Genomic DNA, 17,272 nt, shown 5'->3' with positions numbered 1-17,272 from the left:
TTTCAATGTTGCGTTGGTAATGTGTTAGACAGCTTAGATGTTCTTAGATGTTTTGTTGACCTGATTCCAATCCCACTCTGTTTAAGTAAAAGTGTGCTACTACTGCAAAATCTCTTTGCTTTTGTTTTTTTCTTTTATTAAATGTGTTTGGAAATGACTTTTAATGATGTTAACTAGATCTCATAACTGGCCTAAACACATACAATTTGTATATACCCTATACCGTTTGACTATAAGACCTCTATAAGAATCTCCTCTGTGCAACTATTCATGTAGTCAGTCAATGATCAAACTAGTATATGAATTACAGTCCAAGCGGGTTAGGCAAGGCAAGGCAATTTTATTTTTATAGCCCGTTTTTACAAACAGTTTGTCTCAAAGGGCTTTACATAGCATGAGCATCATAACAACATCCTCTTCCCTTAAACCCTCACATCGACTGAGTAAAAACTCCCAGGAAAACCAAGGGGATAAATTGCAGTTGGTTCAGACTGGGGATGGAGCTGTGGAGAATATGTGGAAACACAGAGAGACTGCGAGACGCCAAGGCCAAACTACAAGGTGCGAAATGTGAGGGGGGGGGGGGCTGTACTTAAATTTAGTTAGAGTGTCTGCCTCTCTGACCCATGGGGAGAGCTGGTTCCACAGTAAAGGAGCCCAGTAACTGAATGCTCTACTTCCCAGTCTGTTTTTAGAGATAATGGGAGTCACTAACAGACCTGCATTCTGGGAGCCAATAAAAATCATGGATAAGTCATAATAAGGGTAGTGATTCATTATTGTGCATTTAAAGATGTATATTATTACATTGCAGCATTATTTGGGGATGACAATACAAGACTTCCATGAATGTGCATTTGAAGGAGAGTTTGCTTTGTATTCCAGCTTGCAAATTTCTATAGGCTACTATAGATCCATTTCAAAACACGTTCCAAGTAGGCTATAGGACAAAGCATTATACATCCTTGAATGAGTGAAGCTTGCCTGCTGACATGTTAAAATGACTGCCACAACTGATGAGCAAAGAGCAAAACCATCTGTACATAGTGTAGGCTACAGTAGCCTATTCAATATTGAATGAAGTAGGTTACTGTACACTCTTTGTCACTGTACAGAGTAGTCAATATGATTTGCTTGTACAGCACCTTAAAAAACTCACTGTAGCCTATATTCATAGGCACACCCAGCCTCGCTTTTAATATAACACACACTCGCATTCTGTAATCACTGTCAGTAAATAATAATATGAAAACAATATAAAATATCTTCCAGCAAGAAAAAATTATCTGTTTACTGTAAATGGATAAAGGTCAACAGATGCGCAATGCAGGGCTCTCCATTTTTGAACTGAGTTCAGAGTGAGATTTTGTCGGGGGGGGGGGGGGGGGGGGGGGATATATTAATATGTAACTGCATACAAATTTGTTCACAAACATGGTGACTAATGTATGATAGTAGGCATTATTGGCCCTTAACACTAATATTCAGAAACAACACTGCCTCAAAAGGATATTGGCCTAAGCAACACCAGTAGAGGCATATACTTTCCCTGAACTTTTAAACGTTGCAAACATGCAAAACATGTATTATATTTACGCGGCATTCAGTCCAATGCTTAAAAATATATCTGTGGCATTCAGTAGGCCAATGCTGTGGTAAAGTGTGCAAAGTATGAGTATGAATATTTGATGGAGTATGAGTAAGTGTTCCCTTCTGTTACATAGATAGAACTTTATCAATCCCCTGCAGGAGAAATGTGTTAATGTTTGTCCCTATAAAACAATAATGGTAAAAAAATATAATACTAAACATGACGGTAACTCTAAAGTCAAACCGTCCAATCTGAAGGCTTTACTTAACCACTCCCCCTACTCACTTCCACCAATGCAAAGCGAACAGAACTGAGTAGGGGAGGGCGTATATAATTCCCTCAGTACAAACGACAGCAACGAGTTTCCTTTTTGTTTACTGGCAGGATTTATTTGGTTCATCCAGACCGTGAAAACTGTAATCAAAAAACATAATACACAAATACAATAATCACTAGTCAAAATAATAACAAGCCATACAGTAATATCCCAACATTGTCCTGGTAATGTCGTCACTTTCAATTAGGCTACTGTATACACAATACACTTTGGTTACATATAATACAACAAAACACAAAGACCAATCTAACTAAGCCCAACATGTGTTAGCCCTTAACGGTGTTAGCCCTTAGCTGTATAAAAACAATTTAATACAAACAAGAACAGAAAACACACACAAAAAAACGTCAGCAAAACATACCTTAGTAGCTGCATTGCATGAGGAAAGTTGTGTAGCTTGGCATTACTCTGTAGGATTGTTTATCTTGATGCTAAGAGCTATTTTGCAGATGCATCAGCACTGAAAAACATGTACTAAATCAGCGGACTTTTTTGATGAGTGTTACGCTAAAGTATGTCCTGACGGAAACGGGCGATACAAAAAACAAAGGTTCCGCCTTAGAGAACTTTGGTTCCTACCAAAATAAATAACTCAGAAATACTGCGCTGACTGACACAGAGGCAGTTACACTCCCACCAAAACATATCACATGTATATGATTTTCTTCAACTATTGAGAGACAACATACTGCGTAGAAAGGATAAACAAAAAAAAACTAAACTTCAGTCCTTGGCTTCCCCAGAGAACGATCACCATGATTGCACCTGTATTGAGACAGATAGAGAGAGAGAGGGGAGGAAAAGAAAGAGAGAGGTCGGAGTCTTCAGTCTGCTTCCATCAGCGTCACCGTCTTATGGATGGGCCTTTCCAGGTGGACAGGTTTGGAGATACGCTTTCCTTTCTCATCAAGGGTTGAGTCGCTGATGAGCAACTTGAGTCTTCGCACCTTCCCATCCTTTCCTGGGTACACTTCGATAACCTTTGCCATCCTCCACTGGTTACGTGGTGTAGTATCATCTTGCAGGAGTACAACATCGCCGACCTTTGCATTCCTGCGATCTTTGGTCCACTTCTGTCTCTGTTGGAGGCTCAGGAGGTACTCCTTCTTCCATTTTGTCCAAAAGTGGTTGGATAAGAATTGAACTCGACGCCATCTCTTGCGTAGGTATAGATCTTCCTTGACGAACTTCCCAGGAGGTGGAGCGAGTATCGTGGACTTCATGGTCAAAATGTGGTTTGGTGTCAGGGGCTCTGGACTGGATGAATCATTTAGACAATCAGTGCTCAGAGGTCTACTGTTCACTATTGCCATGACTTCATACAGGAACGTTCTTAGAGAGGAGCAGTCAAGCTGCGTAGCTGACTGTTCTAGAATGGACGTCAAGACACTTCTTATGGTGCGAATTTGTCTTTCCCAGACGCCACCCATATGACTTGAAGCTGGGGTGTTCATGATGAACTCACATCCAAGCTGCTTGAGCTCTTCCTGATCCATTTCTTTCAATGCTTCAGCAAACTCTCGTCTTGCTCCGACGAAGTTTGTTCCTTGATCACTTCTTATCTGACGTACCTTTCCACGAATGGCGATGAATGAACGCAATGCGTTAATGAAGGCATCCGTGGTCATATCGTCAAGCATCTCAACGTGAACCGCTCTGGAACACATGCAGGTAAGTAACAATCCATAACGCTTTAGCTCTTTCCTTCCTTCCTTTACGTAGAATGGTCCAAAACAGTCCATACCGCAGTAGGTGAATGGAGGAGCTGTTTCCATTCTGTCCTCTGGAAGGTCTGACATTTTCTGCTGTTCAGTGCATCTTCTGAACTTCCTGCACTTAGTGCACTTGTAGATATGGGATGATACAGCCTTGCTGCAGCCCAGTATCCATATGCCATTAGATCGGAGCGCATTCATGGTCATTCCTCGTCCTTGATGGTACACTCTTTCATGATAGTGCTTGACAAGTAAATTTGACACATGACTGTCCTTTGGAAGGACCGCTGGATGCTTCACCTGTGGATGTAGGGCAGCATGAGTTAAGCGGCCTCCAACTCTGAGGACACCTTGGTCATCCAGGAATGGACTTAACCGGTGCAACTTATTGGCTTTGCCCTTGACTGGCGTCTCCTTGTCACTTTGGAGTAACTGTATATCTTGTGAGAAGGTTGCTTCTTGAACCATCTTGATTATTGTCAACTCCGCTTCTCTCCTTTCCTCCAAACTGCAGGCTTCACAGGACTTTGGCTGAAGCCCTTTAATTTCTTTCACATGGCGCTGGAGTCTGGCGATAGCTTTCACCATTTTGGACCAGTCTGAAAACTTGTGTAGGCGATCTAGCAGCGACTTGACTTCTTTCGCCTGGGTGTCGAGAACCTGGACCTTCTTAAGCTCAGGATCGTCATATGTGATCTCTCCCACCTTGACATCTCCACTTGGTAACTCCTTCTGCCAAAGAAAGTCTGGGCCTGTGAACCAGTTAGAGGATACCAGTTGCTCTGCTGTGAGACCTCTTGAGGCGTAGTCTGCTGGATTATCTTCTGAAGCCACATACTTCCATTGTGTAGACTCTGTGCTTTGCTTGATGCGTTCCACACGATTTGCCACAAACACGTGAAATCTTCTGGCTTCATTATTGATGTAACCAAGGACCACTCTTGAATCAGTCCAGAAGACTTCTTGTAGGCATTCTATTTCCAGTTCTTTCTTGAGCATGTCACTGGTGCGGACAGCTACCACTGCTGCTGACAGCTCGAGTCTTGGTATGGTTGTGACCTTAGTAGGAGCGACTCTCGACTTTCCCATTACAAAGGAACAGTGGACTTCACTTGACGTACTCACTGCTCTGAGGTACGAGCACTCTCCATAGCCTGACTCACTGGCATCGGCGAAATGGTGGAGTTCGTAGTGTTGGACCTTGAAGCTTGATGGAACGTAGCATCTTGGAATCTTCACCTCGGCTAGATTCCGCAGGTCTTGAAGCCAGCTTTCCCACAGAGGTCGTAGGTCATCAGGTAAGGTGTCATCCCAACTGAGCTTGTCACGACACATCTGCTGCAGGATCTGCTTTCCCAACAAGATGAACTGTGCCACAAATCCAAGAGGGTCGTAGACTGAAGCGACTGTGGACAGGACTCCTCTTCGAGTAAGTGGATTCTCCTTGACGATTACTCTGAACTGGAACTCATCAGAAGCCACGCACCACTGCACACCGAGTGCTCTTTCCATGTGCAGTTCACCCAGTGCCATGTCCTTGTCTTTGGCAGCTGCAGCACATTCTTCTTTTGGGATTGCGTCTAGGACCTTCTTGCTATTAGAGATAAACTTATGCAGCCGGAGTTTGCCTGTGCTGCAAAGTTCTCTTGCTTCTTTCACCAGTTGGATCGCTTGGTCTTCGGATGCTACACTTGACAATCCATCATCCACGTAGAAGTTCCGTTGAATGAACTTTATGGTGTCGTCACTAAAGTTTCCTTGTCCTTCAGCAGCGACATGCTTCAGCCCATAGTTGGCACAGCCAGGTGACGATGCTGCACCAAACAAGTGGACTTTCATCCGATAGATGGAAGGTTGGCTTTCGAGATCTCCATTGTCCCACCAAAGAACCGCAGGTAATCTTGGTCTTCTGCCTTAACATGGAACTGGTGAAACATGCGTTCGATGTCACACATGATTGCCACAGGACCTCTTCGGAAGCGATACAGAACTCCCACCAAGGTGTTTGTCAACTCAGGACCCGTCAGGAGGTGGTCGTTCAAGGACGTTCCTTGGTACTTGGCGGAGCAATCAAAGACAACGCGTATCTTCCCAGGCTTTTGTGGATGATACACCCCATGATGCGGAATGTACCAAGCTGGAGCTTTGTGGATGTCTTCCTCCGGGACCCTTTCTGCATCTCCGCGTCTTATGGTCTCATCCATGAAGGTCTTGTAGTCTTTGTAGTACTGGTCGTTTCTTCTCAGCCTTCTTTCTAGGCACCTGAGACGATGGATAGCACAGATCTTATTATCAGGTAAGTTAGGTCTTTCTTTCTTGAATGGCAGCGGCATTTCGTAATGACCGTCGCTCTTTAACTTGATGCTCTTTTCCATTTTTGACAGGAACCTTAGATCTTCTTGAGAGATGGGGCTGGTTTCCGACTCTCTTTCAACGAAGTCAGACTCCAGCATCTTGATGACATCTGCAGGTAAGAGAACTTCTTTGATCTGTGTCCTACAGACATAGTGCACTTCCTTTGTGAGGTCTGAAGAGGACGGTAGACCTGGCATCACTTGCTTCACCATGACTTGGTGACTTATTCCAATTGCATCTCCATAGTTGAGACACGGGTTGCCATATCCCACTACACTCCAGCCCAAGTCTGTCTTTTGTGCAAACGGCTGGTGTTCCTCACCAGGCACCACTTGTCTTGGAACGAGGGCTTGGGCACAGTTGTAGCCAATTAACAGGCCGACATCACAGCTTTGCTGAGGAGCGATCTCATCTGCAATGTGTTCAAGATGAGGCCATGCTTTCGCCGTATCTGGTGTGGGAATATGGTCTCTGTTTGCAGGGATAAACTCTCTTGAGTAAGTCACTGGAAGAGTGATTATCTTGTCTGAATAAAAACCTCTAACTTGTAGACCAGCTAGCTTCCGACAGGACACGATTGTGTTTCTTGAAGCCAACGTGGAGAGGTTTAGCTGAACTGGTTCACTCCTAGCATTGAGAGCCTTCGCTGTCTCGTCGAGGATAAAGGTTGTGTCACTTTGTGTATCAAGGAGTGCGTACACCAGAACTTCACGACTTGGTACACTTGTAGATGACACCCACACTGGAATTATTGTGGAGGTATGCGTGTCTCCAACATTCTGGATGACTCTAAGCGCCGTCGCCTCACGTGATGGTCTCTCTGACTGGTCTTGTGACTGTTCATTCTTCCTTTCTTTGTACTCTTCTTTGTCTTTGTCACTGTACCTTGCTCTGTCAGATCTTGTAGACATCCTTTCTTCCTTGGTGCGATCGTCATGAAGACAAGTTGGGTGTCTTCTCTCACAGGTGTCGCAGCTGTCTCTTTCTCTACAATCTCTAGATCGGTGGCCAAATTTGAGACAGCCAAAACACAATTTATTTTCTTGAACAAACTTGATTCGCTCCAAGATTGTCCCTTGCATAAACTTGTAACACCTTTGTAGACTGTGTCCTGCCTTCTCACAGAAGACACAGCTTGTGACGACGGCTTTCTCATCTGAGGTGGTTGCTAACACCTTTGCTCCAGGACCTCCGCTCTTTACACACTTGTCTGGAATCCTTTCACTTGGCTTAAGAGCATGAAGAGATGTTATTGGGCTGCAAGCGATTTTAGCTTCACGTGTGAGAAACTTGACAAACTGGCTGAAGCTCGGGAACATGTGAGTGTCTTCTTCTGCTTCTATGACTTTCCTATTCCACCTTGAAGTCACCCAGTCTGGGAGTTTATAGAGAATTTTCTGGTTCTCGTTGCAATCATTAAGTATTTCAAGACCTCTGATCTGAGACATGGCTGCCTCACAGCAGCGCAGGAAGTCGGCGAGTTCTTGAAGTTCCATACTGCCTTTGGAGCTTATCTTGGGCCACGCGTCGAGCTTCTCTCTGAAGGCCTTGGCGATGAGGAATGGATTGCCGTATCGCTCTTCTAGGATGTCCCATGCTGCATAATATGCTGGCTCTGTGCCAAGGAAAAAAGTAGCTCTCTATGGCCCTTTTAGCAGATCCACCCACATACTTGCGTAGATAATATATCTTCTCTTCAGCTGGTATGTTCTTCCTGTCAACGAGCGTCTGAAAGGACACTTTCCAGTCGTTGAATCGGAGTGGGTCACCACTGAACACTGTAGGTTCAGGTAGAGGAATGCGACTCGCACTGATGGCTTCTGCGAGCGCTTTGACGAGAGCTGTTGTGCCATCTTCATATTTGTTTTCTTGCCTTGCTTGTGCTACAGCTGGTGGTGTAGAATGGTGCCGCAGTGGGCTAGTTTGAGGCTTGACTTCTTCTTTCTTCACAGAGACACGATGGAGAAGAACATTTATAGTTTGAGGCTTGACTTCCTCTTCTTTCTTCACAGAGCCACAATGGAGAAGATAATTTATTTCTTCATCTGAGCCGTCGCCCTTAGTTGCCGGACATGAATGTATACTCTGGTCATATACTTGCTGTCGTGCCTCGGCAGCCTTTAGCTTCTTAATAGTCTCCAATCGATCTAGTTCTCTGCGCTTGGCTTCTAGCACTCTTTGTCTCTCTGCATTTTCAGCCTCTTGTTTGGCTTTTAGCTGAGCGGCTTCAACTTCCAGTCTCTGAAGCTCTTTAATATAATGCTCTTGCTCCAGCTGTACTTCTAAGGTGGCTTTGTTGGCAGCAACCTCAGCAGCTGCACTCTTCCTGCTTGCAGAGGAGCACTTAGTGTGGCGAGAGCTAGTGCCTGTCCTTCCTGAGGCTACAGACATTACCTCTTCAATGACTCGATGTTCTTCATGTCTTTGACTTGTAGTATGCCTATGGGCTGTAGCTTCCTCCCTTGCATCTATAAGGTCCATTGCATCCTTAACCATCTTCTTTGTTACTGTTTCACAGGTGTCGATTTTGCGACGTGTGTTAAGGTCAGGAACCTCAAGGCGTTTCCAATCGTCATAAACGTCATTTAGACTCCTAGAGTTATTGCGTACTTTAGTAATTTGTCCATCTAGCAGGTCGTCTGAGCACTTTCCACTCAGCGCTTGGTTGGCTTCTTTAGTGGCATCCTTCCACTTCTCATAGCACACACTGAACCGATGTGCAACCTTTATTACTTGCTCATCATGCTGTTCTTGACCCTTTTCCGTCATTCTGCGGACGCTTTGGCCTAATGGTGGCTCTTCTGAGGAAGCCGGGTTGTCCACTATGATGCCTTCAGTCGCTTGTGGCTGCACGGTTGAGCTGTGCTCGTGCACACACTCTGTCTTGTCAGGTGCGTGTGACTCCATGTCTGGGAAATGTACATCTGTAATTGTGTGCTCTTCGCCATTTCGGGACATCTTACTTGCCTTACTGTTGTCATTCACTGCTCTTTGGTGCTGTCTTCGTGAGCAGTTAAGTTTTCACTATAATTCCCTCAGTACAAACGACAGCAACGAGTTTCCTTTTTGTTTACTGGCAGGATTTATTTGGTTCATCCAGACCGTGAAAACTGTAATCAAAAAACATAATACACAAATACAATAATCACTAGTCAAAATAATAACAAGCCATACAGTAATATCCCAACATTGTCCTGGTAATGTCGTCACTTTCAATTAGGCTACTGTATACACAATACACTTTGGTTACATATAATACAACAAAACAGAAAGACCAATCTAACTAAGCCCAACATGTGTTAGCCCTTAACGGTGTTAGCCCTTAGCTGTATAAAAACAATTTAATACAAACAAGAACAGAAAACACACACAAAAAAAACGTCAGCAAAACATACCTTAGTAGCTGCATTGCATGAGGAAAGTTGTGTAGCTTGGCATTACTCTGTAGGATTGTTTATCTTGATGCTAAGAGCTATTTTGCAGATGCATCAGCACTGAAAAACATGTACTAAATCAGCGGACTTTTTTGATGAGTGTTACGCTAAAGTATGTCCTGACGGAAACGGGCGATACAAAAAACAAAGGTTCCGCCTTAGAGAACTTTGGTTCCTACCAAAATAAATAACTCAGAAATACTGCGCTGACTGACACAGAGGCAGTTACAGCGTAGCCCAACTAGTTTGTGACAGACCCAGAGGAACGCAACGCAAATTAAATGTGAACATGTATTGAGGCTTTATTAAAATCCCGGACGATTTTGAAATTTCACCCGGACGCATTTGATTCCTACCCTTCCACTGTCAAATAGCGGCGCAAGTTGTGTGGCGTGTGAGCGTGTGCATGGGTTGAATTGCGTGCGTCTCACGGAGAGCCCTGCGCAATGTGCAGCTGTCAGAAATGTGTTGTAATCACTTGTATTCCTCATAGCTCTCAGGCTGTGAGGAAATCAGCAGCCCGCGATCGCAGCTCCTTTGATGTGAACGCGTACAGAGCGCATAGTTCAGAGCCGGACATTGATGTCGTAGTAAAGCCCTCAGGTCTATTCTGCATGCATTAACTGTGGCTAAACATCAACTGCACTGAAGTCATCATAACTTCATAAGTTCTCATTGTCAAATGATTATGAACACTATTATTGTTATTTGAAGCCGTGTCAGTCTTGACTGTGGGTGGTGTGGTCCTCTGTGTCTGCTAGTGTCTATAATAAAGTAATATTTTTGTCGACATTATCAAACGGAAGAACTTTTATTATGAAGAGCACAGGTCAATGAAGCACGCTAGCCAATAAGAGGACCCGCCCACAGGCGGAAACCAGATATTGAGTGGTAAATTCGTTTCGCTCAGTAAGAACCAAAAAACGAATAAACAAACTGAAATATTGATTTTCGTTTTTTTGACAAAACGTAGAAACGAATAAACGAACTGAAATCTTGATTTTCGTTTTCTTGTCAAAACGAAAAAACGAAAAAACGGCTTGTTTTCTGGTTTCTGCTTGCGTCAATTATTCCCAGAAAACAGAGTAATACAACGTACCTTGCTCAGATTCAATATTAGATTCAACTGTATTGTCATTGCACAAGTAAGGACAACTATAAAACGAAATACAGTTTAACATCTAACCGGTAGGAGCAAGGTACGTGACGCAAGCAGAAACCAGAAAACAAGCCGTTTTTTCGTTTTTTCGTTTTGACAAGAAGACGAAAATCTAAATTTCAGTTCGTTTATTCGTTTTTTCGTTCTTACTGAGCGAAACGAATTTAACACTCAATATCTGGTTTCCGCCGGTGGGCGGGTCCTCTTATGCCGCTTTTCCACCGCACATGTAGCTCGACTCGACACGACACGACACGACTCGACACGGTAGCAGCGCGGGTCCTTTTCCACCGCAAATAGTACCTCCGGGACGTGGGCGGGGTCGGCTGCGTGAAAGGGCCGTGACGTATTTTTGTACGCGACGCAAACAACACCTACGTAACCCACACATGGACAGAACCCACATAACAACAATGGAGAACATCGATGCGATGGTATTCGTGTTCATATTATTAGCTGGCATGTTGAAGAAGTGGAATATGTTGGCTGCGGCGCTGCTATGGCTGTTACCAGCATGGTTGCCATGTCGCTCTCGTGACTTCGTCACACTCTCTGGCCAATCAGTGGCCGGCCGTCTGCCGACGTCACCTTTTAGCATCGGCTCAGCCGCTTGGAACCTAGAGCGAGGCGGTACTAGAAAAAGCAGCCACTTCAGGTACCAGATACCATGTTTTCGCGGTGGAAACGCAAAAAATGCGAGCTGAGTCGAGTCGTGTCGAGCTGGTACCATGCAGTGGAAAAGCGGCATTATTGGCTAGCGTGCTTTATTGCCCTGTGCTCTTCATAATAAAAGTTCTTCCGTTTGATAATGTCGACAAAAATATTACTGTATTGTAGACACTAGCAGACACAGAGGACCACACCACCCACAGTCAAGACTGACACGGCTTCAAATAACAATAATAGTGTTCATAATCATTTGAAAATGAGAATTTATGAAGTTACGATGACTTCAGTGCAGTTGATGTTTAGCCACAGTTAATACATGCAGAGTAGACCTGAGGGCTTTACTACGACATCATTGTCCGGCTCTGAACTATGCGCTCTGTGCGCGTTCACATCAAAGGAGCTGCGATCGCGGGCTGCTGATTTCCTCACAGCCTGAGAGCTATGAGGAATACAAGTGATTACAACACATTTCTGACAGCTGAACATTGCGCAGGGCTCTCCGTGAGACGCACGCAATTCAACCCATTCACATGCCACACAACTTGCGCCGCTATTTAACAGTGGAAGGGTAGGAATCAAATGCGTCCGGGTGAAATTTCAAAATCGTCCGGGATTTTATTAAAGCCTCAATACATGTTCACATTTAATTTGCGTTGCGTTCCTCTGGGTCTGTCACAAACTAGTTGGGCTACGCCCTCCCCTACTCAGTTCTGTTCGCTTTGCATTGGTGGAAGTGAGTAGGGGGAGTGGTTAAGTAAAGCCTTCAGATTGGACGGTTTGACTTTAGAGTTACCGTCATGTTTTGTATTATTTTTTTACCATTATTGTAGGGACAAACATTAACACATTTCTCCATTCTCCTGCAGGGGATTGATAAAGTTCTATCTATGTAACAGAAGGAAACACTTACTCATACTCCATCAAATATTCATACTCATACTTTGCACACTTTACCACATCATTGGCCTACTGAATGCCACAGATATATAATGTAGGCTATGTTTTGCACGTTTGCAACGTTTAAAAGTTCAGGGAAAAGTATATGCCTCTACTGGTGTTGCTTAGGCCAATATCCTTTTGAGGCAGTGTTGTTTCTGAATATTAGTGTTAAGGGCCAATAATGCCTACTATCATACATTAGTCACCATGTCTGTGGACAAATTTGTATGCAGTCACATATTAATATATCCCCCCCCCCCCTACCTACAGCACCTTCAATTGATATAATATTAATATATTAATGCATAATTTTTTCATAAAAGTGTATGATCCATATCCATGTGTGTATGTTTCCTTACCATCATAACACACAAACCGGTGTTTTTTGTCACGGCCTTGCTTTATCCATTTACCGCTGTAAGATTGCACAACGAACCTACCACCCCCTGGTGGTAGGTTCGTGCGTGCGTGAGGGGTTAGGTGTAGTTTCCCTGGCACGAAAGGGGGAATAAATAACATCAACAACAACAACAAAAATAAATAAAACATCGGCATCGGCTATCGGCCAAATTGTTCATTTAAACATCGATATCGGCCCAGAATTTCACAATCGGTGCATCATACACATGTGGTCATGTGTATATGATTACAAATAACAATCAAAGCTGTAATTGAGCAATCACAATCGATTATTCAACATAGACGTGTTATAGAACAATACATGGTTGTATTCCTTAAACCATGTATTCAACCTAAAACAAAAAAGGCAAACTGGAAGGAAGGATTTTTGAGACAAAATCTCACTCTGAACTCAGTTCAAAAATGGAGAGCCCTGCATTGCGCATCTGTTGACCTTTATCCATTTACAGTAAACAGATAATTTTTTCTTGCTGGAAGATATTTTATATTGTTTTCATATTATTATTTACTGACAGTGATTACAGTATGCGAGTGTGTGTTATATTGAAAGCAAGGCTGGGTGTGCCTATGAATATAGGCTACAGTGAGTTTTTTAAGGTGCTGTACAAGCAAATCATATTGACTACTCTGTACAGTGACAAAGAGTGTACAGTAACCTACTTCATTCAATATTGAATAGGCTACTGTAGCCTACACTATGTACAAATGGTTTTGCTCTTTGCTCATGGCAGTTGTGGCAGTCATTTTAACATGTCAGCAGGCAAGCATCACTCATAGGATGTATTATGCTTTGTCATATAGCCTACTTGGAACGTTTTTTGAAATGGATCTAGCCTATAGAAATTTGCCAGCTGGAATACAAAGCAAACTCTCCTTCAAATGCACATTCATGGAAGTCTTGTATTGTCATCCCCAAATAATGCTGCAATGTAATAATATACATCTTTAAATGCACAATAATGAGTCATTATTTTTATTATGACTTATCAAAGATTTTTATTGGCTCCCAGAATGCAGGTCTGAGAGGCAGACCCCCCCCCTCACCTTTCGCACCTTGTAGTTTGGCCTTGGCGTCTCGCAGTCTCTCTGTGTTTCCATATATTCTCCACAGCTCCACCCCCAGTCTGAACCAACTGCAATTTTTCCCCTTGGTTTTCCTGGGAGTTTTTACTCAGTCGATGTGAGGGTTTAAGGGAAGAGGATGTTGTTATGATGCTCCTGCTATGTAAAGCCCTTTGAGACAAACTGTTTGTAAAAACGGGCTATAAAAATAAAATTGCCTTGCCTTGCCTAACCCGCTTGGACTGTAATTCATATTCATGCTACTAGTTTGATCATTGACTGACTACATGAATAGAGATTCTTATAGAGGTCTTATAGTCAAACGGTATAGGGTATATACAATTTTTTATGTGTTTAGGCCAGTTATGAGATCTAGTTAACATCATTAAAAGTCATTTCCAAACACATTAAAGAAAAGAAAAAAACAAAAGCAAAGAGATTTTGCAGCAGTAGCACACTTTTACTTAAACAGAGTGGGATAGGAATCGCGTCAATATGATTTGCTTGTACAGCACCTTAAAAAACTCACTGTAGCCTATATTCATAGGCACACCCAGCCTCGCTTTTAATATAACACGCACTCGCATTCTGTAAACACCATCAGTAAATAATAATATGAAAACAATATAAAATATCTTTCAACAAGAAAAAATAATTTGTTTACATTAAATGGATAAAGGTCAACAAATGCGCAATTTTCAGCTGTCAGAAATGTGTTGTGATCACTTGTATTCCTCATAGCTCTCAGGCTGTGAGGAAATCAGCAGCCAGCGATCGCAGGTCTGCTCTGCATGTATTAACTGTCTGTGGCTAAACATCAACTGCACTGAAGTCATCGTAACTTCATAAATTCTCATTTTCAAATGATTATGACTACTATTATTGTTATTTGAAGCCGTGTCAGTCTTGACTGTGGGTGGTGTGGTCCTCTGTGTCTGCTAGTGTCTATAATACAGTAATGTTTTTGTCGACATTATCAAACGGAAGAACTTTTATTATGAAGAGCACAGGGCAATAAAGCACGCTAGCCAATAAGAGGACCCGCCCACCGGCGGAAACCAGATATTGAGTGGTAAATTCGTTTCGCTCAGTAAGAACCAAAAAACGAATAAACTAACTGAAATTTAGATTTTCGTTTTCTTGTCAAAACGAAAAAACGAATAAACGGCTTGTTTTCTGGTTTCTGCTTGCGTCAATTATTCCCAGAAAACAGAGTAATAAAACGTACCTTGCTCCAGTAGTGCGCAATCATTCATTTTTCTTTATAGCAGTGCTAGAATAAAAAATACATAAGACACAGCAAGTCCATTATTGAAGTGCATAGAGTTCTGCGGAATCAGACAGTAATAATAATAATAATAATTCATTTTATTTGTTGAGCACTCTTCATTCTAGCAGAATCTCAGAGTGCTAGTATACAATTTTTAAAAAGTAGGAAATGCCTTTATGAATAAAAAGGTTTTTAGGCCAGTCTTAAAACAGGCTAGTGTTTGTGTTGCCCTTAAGTGGTCCGGGAGGCTGTTCCACAGTCGAGGGGCTGCAGCGGCGAAGGCCCGGTCGCCCATGGTGCGTAGCCTGGTGTTTGGGATCTGCAGGGACAGACTGTTATTGGATCTGAGGGGGCGGGTTGATGTTTGGGGAGTGATGAGTTCTTGCAGGTAAGGGGGGGCATGACCGTTTATGCATTGGTAGGTGAGTAGGAGGACTTTGTAGTTGACGCGGGATGAGACAGGGAGCCAGTGCAGTGAGTGTAAAATGGGGGTTATATGGTTGTATTTCCTGACTCTCATCAGTCCATAGTCCATAAATAGATGGAAGTATGATCATATAAAGTGCATTGTTGAAGTGCATTAATAAAGTGCGTAGTGGTCAGAGGCAGTCAGACAGTCCATGTTCAAAAGGCGAGGGGGACGGGGCAGGGGCGATCTAATCGATAGGTTAACGGTTCGTTTTCCGTAAAAACACGTTCAAAATGTTAAAGTAAATATAACGATGCATTGCAATTATTTAAAATCACTATTGAATTATTTAGAAGATTATTGCTCTATAGTATGCTACAGGTTGGAGTGTAGACATTGGGGATCAAACCAAAAACTTCCAGCTTGGAGTCAAGCGGTTGAGGTCAAAATACTTCTATTACTTTTTCGTATGATGTCATACGACCTGAGGAAGCCCATATATGGACATGCCTTCAAAGTGGTTGAACCAGCAGATGGGGAACAGTATGTATGATATCCGCACGGTTAACTTGATCTTGATCTGACATGTTTGAATCCCTAAGAGACATTCTGTGTTGAATGATAAATAGTTATTAAATAGTTCTTAGATGAAACTCAGATATTGATTAAATTCTGAAATAGCAATTTTCTTTTGTTGTTGTTGTTGTTGTTGTTGTTGTTGTTGTTGTTCTGATGTTGGCCTACTCCCTGGTACCGAGTTAAAATGATAACATGCTTGAAATAAGACGTTATGACTTTGACAAAGCAGTTTAGTACTAGTCAGTGTTGATCAAGCAGCATTATAATACTGTAATTCTAGTTCCAAGCATTATCTTAGTAGCAAGTTTTAATATCTTAGCTAATATAATTAGATAAGATAATTTAGTAAAAAAAGATTCAAACAAGTTTAAGATGCTCACCTAGAAACTGCTTTATAAGAAGAATTATCTTGTCAGCATAACAATTGCAGTGTGAGTAAAAGCTGTGTGTAAATTGTGTTGAAGCCCAGAGCAGCAAGTGAATATTAGAATAGAATATTGATAAATAAATGAACTGCAACTGCAAGACTTCCCTGGACCCAGCTGTTATTAGAAACGTCATCTCCAAATCTTCCCCCTCATTGAGAATGAGAGGGTCTAGGAATCTCTGTCCAGGAAAGACCACCCTGCCTCTCGACCAAATTAAACAGAGACAATATAAAGCTGGTATAAAAGCAGAGAACAAACAATCACTGACTGTCAGTAGAAAGAATATGTAGTTGTGTTTGTGTCCAGGTCTCCAGTCTGCTATGGATGAGGAGGAAGAGGAGGGGGGTCCAGCCTCTAAAACCACTCTGTCTGGGGAACATGGCCGCCAGAGCAAAGCTAAGAGGTAGGAGGAGGATCTCACTGACTGTGACTGTTGTCCATCGCAGAGCTCAGCAGTGATATATCATGACTCCATCGTTAGTCTGAGTAACAGCTGTGTGTGTGTTGTGTTGAAGCCCAGAGCAGCAGGGGAGACCAGAGTCCCCTGGACCCAGCTGTGTCTCCATGAAGAGTGACAACTCTATGGAACAACCTGTTAACTTTAAAGATGGAAATCAGTCTATTGAGAAGAGGTGAGTATTTGAAAGATTTTTTGAAAGATCAATGTTAGAGGAAAAAGATAAAAAGAAACAATTTGATAGCCAATGGAGCCAAATTTATAATGCCCTCTAGAGCAGTGGTCCTCAACCTTTTTTGAGCAAACGCCCCCCTGACCTTACCCTGATCCTCTGGCGCCCCCCCCTAATATATATTTTTTAATAAACTAACAACCCCACTCACTCGTGTTATATTGCTTAAAGGTGTCAATGCATCGTTTTTCATTGATTTTGCGGTGGTCACTAATA

The 17,272-nt window shown here is 42.7% G+C and overlaps 2 protein-coding genes across 2 annotated transcripts in view; one reads left to right on the top strand and one right to left on the bottom strand.

The window, feature by feature from the left end:
• LOC115551613 (NACHT, LRR and PYD domains-containing protein 12) overlaps positions 1-17,272 on the top strand; it is a 31,248-nt gene that overhangs the window by 1,467 nt on the left and 12,509 nt on the right. The window contains exons 2-3 of the mRNA XM_030367367.1: positions 16,674-16,770; positions 16,883-16,999. Coding sequence (XP_030223227.1) covers positions 16,688-16,770; positions 16,883-16,999 — 200 coding nt within the window. The 5' untranslated portion in view covers positions 16,674-16,687. The remainder of the gene's footprint in view (positions 1-16,673; positions 16,771-16,882; positions 17,000-17,272) is intronic.
• Positions 1,922-6,751, bottom strand: LOC115550801 (uncharacterized). Its single transcript, XM_030366120.1, has 2 exons — positions 2,290-6,751; positions 1,922-2,005 (listed from the first exon to the last, which is right to left on the bottom strand). Exon 1 carries the CDS (start codon positions 5,480-5,482, stop codon positions 2,753-2,755), a length of 2,730 nt encoding a protein of 909 aa, XP_030221980.1. The 5' UTR covers positions 5,483-6,751; the 3' UTR covers positions 1,922-2,005; positions 2,290-2,752.

Source organism: Gadus morhua, chromosome 1 (assembly GCF_902167405.1).
Source record: "Gadus morhua chromosome 1, gadMor3.0, whole genome shotgun sequence".
Classification (NCBI taxonomy): Eukaryota; Metazoa; Chordata; class Actinopteri; order Gadiformes; family Gadidae; genus Gadus; species Gadus morhua.
This window is presented reverse-complemented; position numbering and strand designations above follow the sequence as displayed.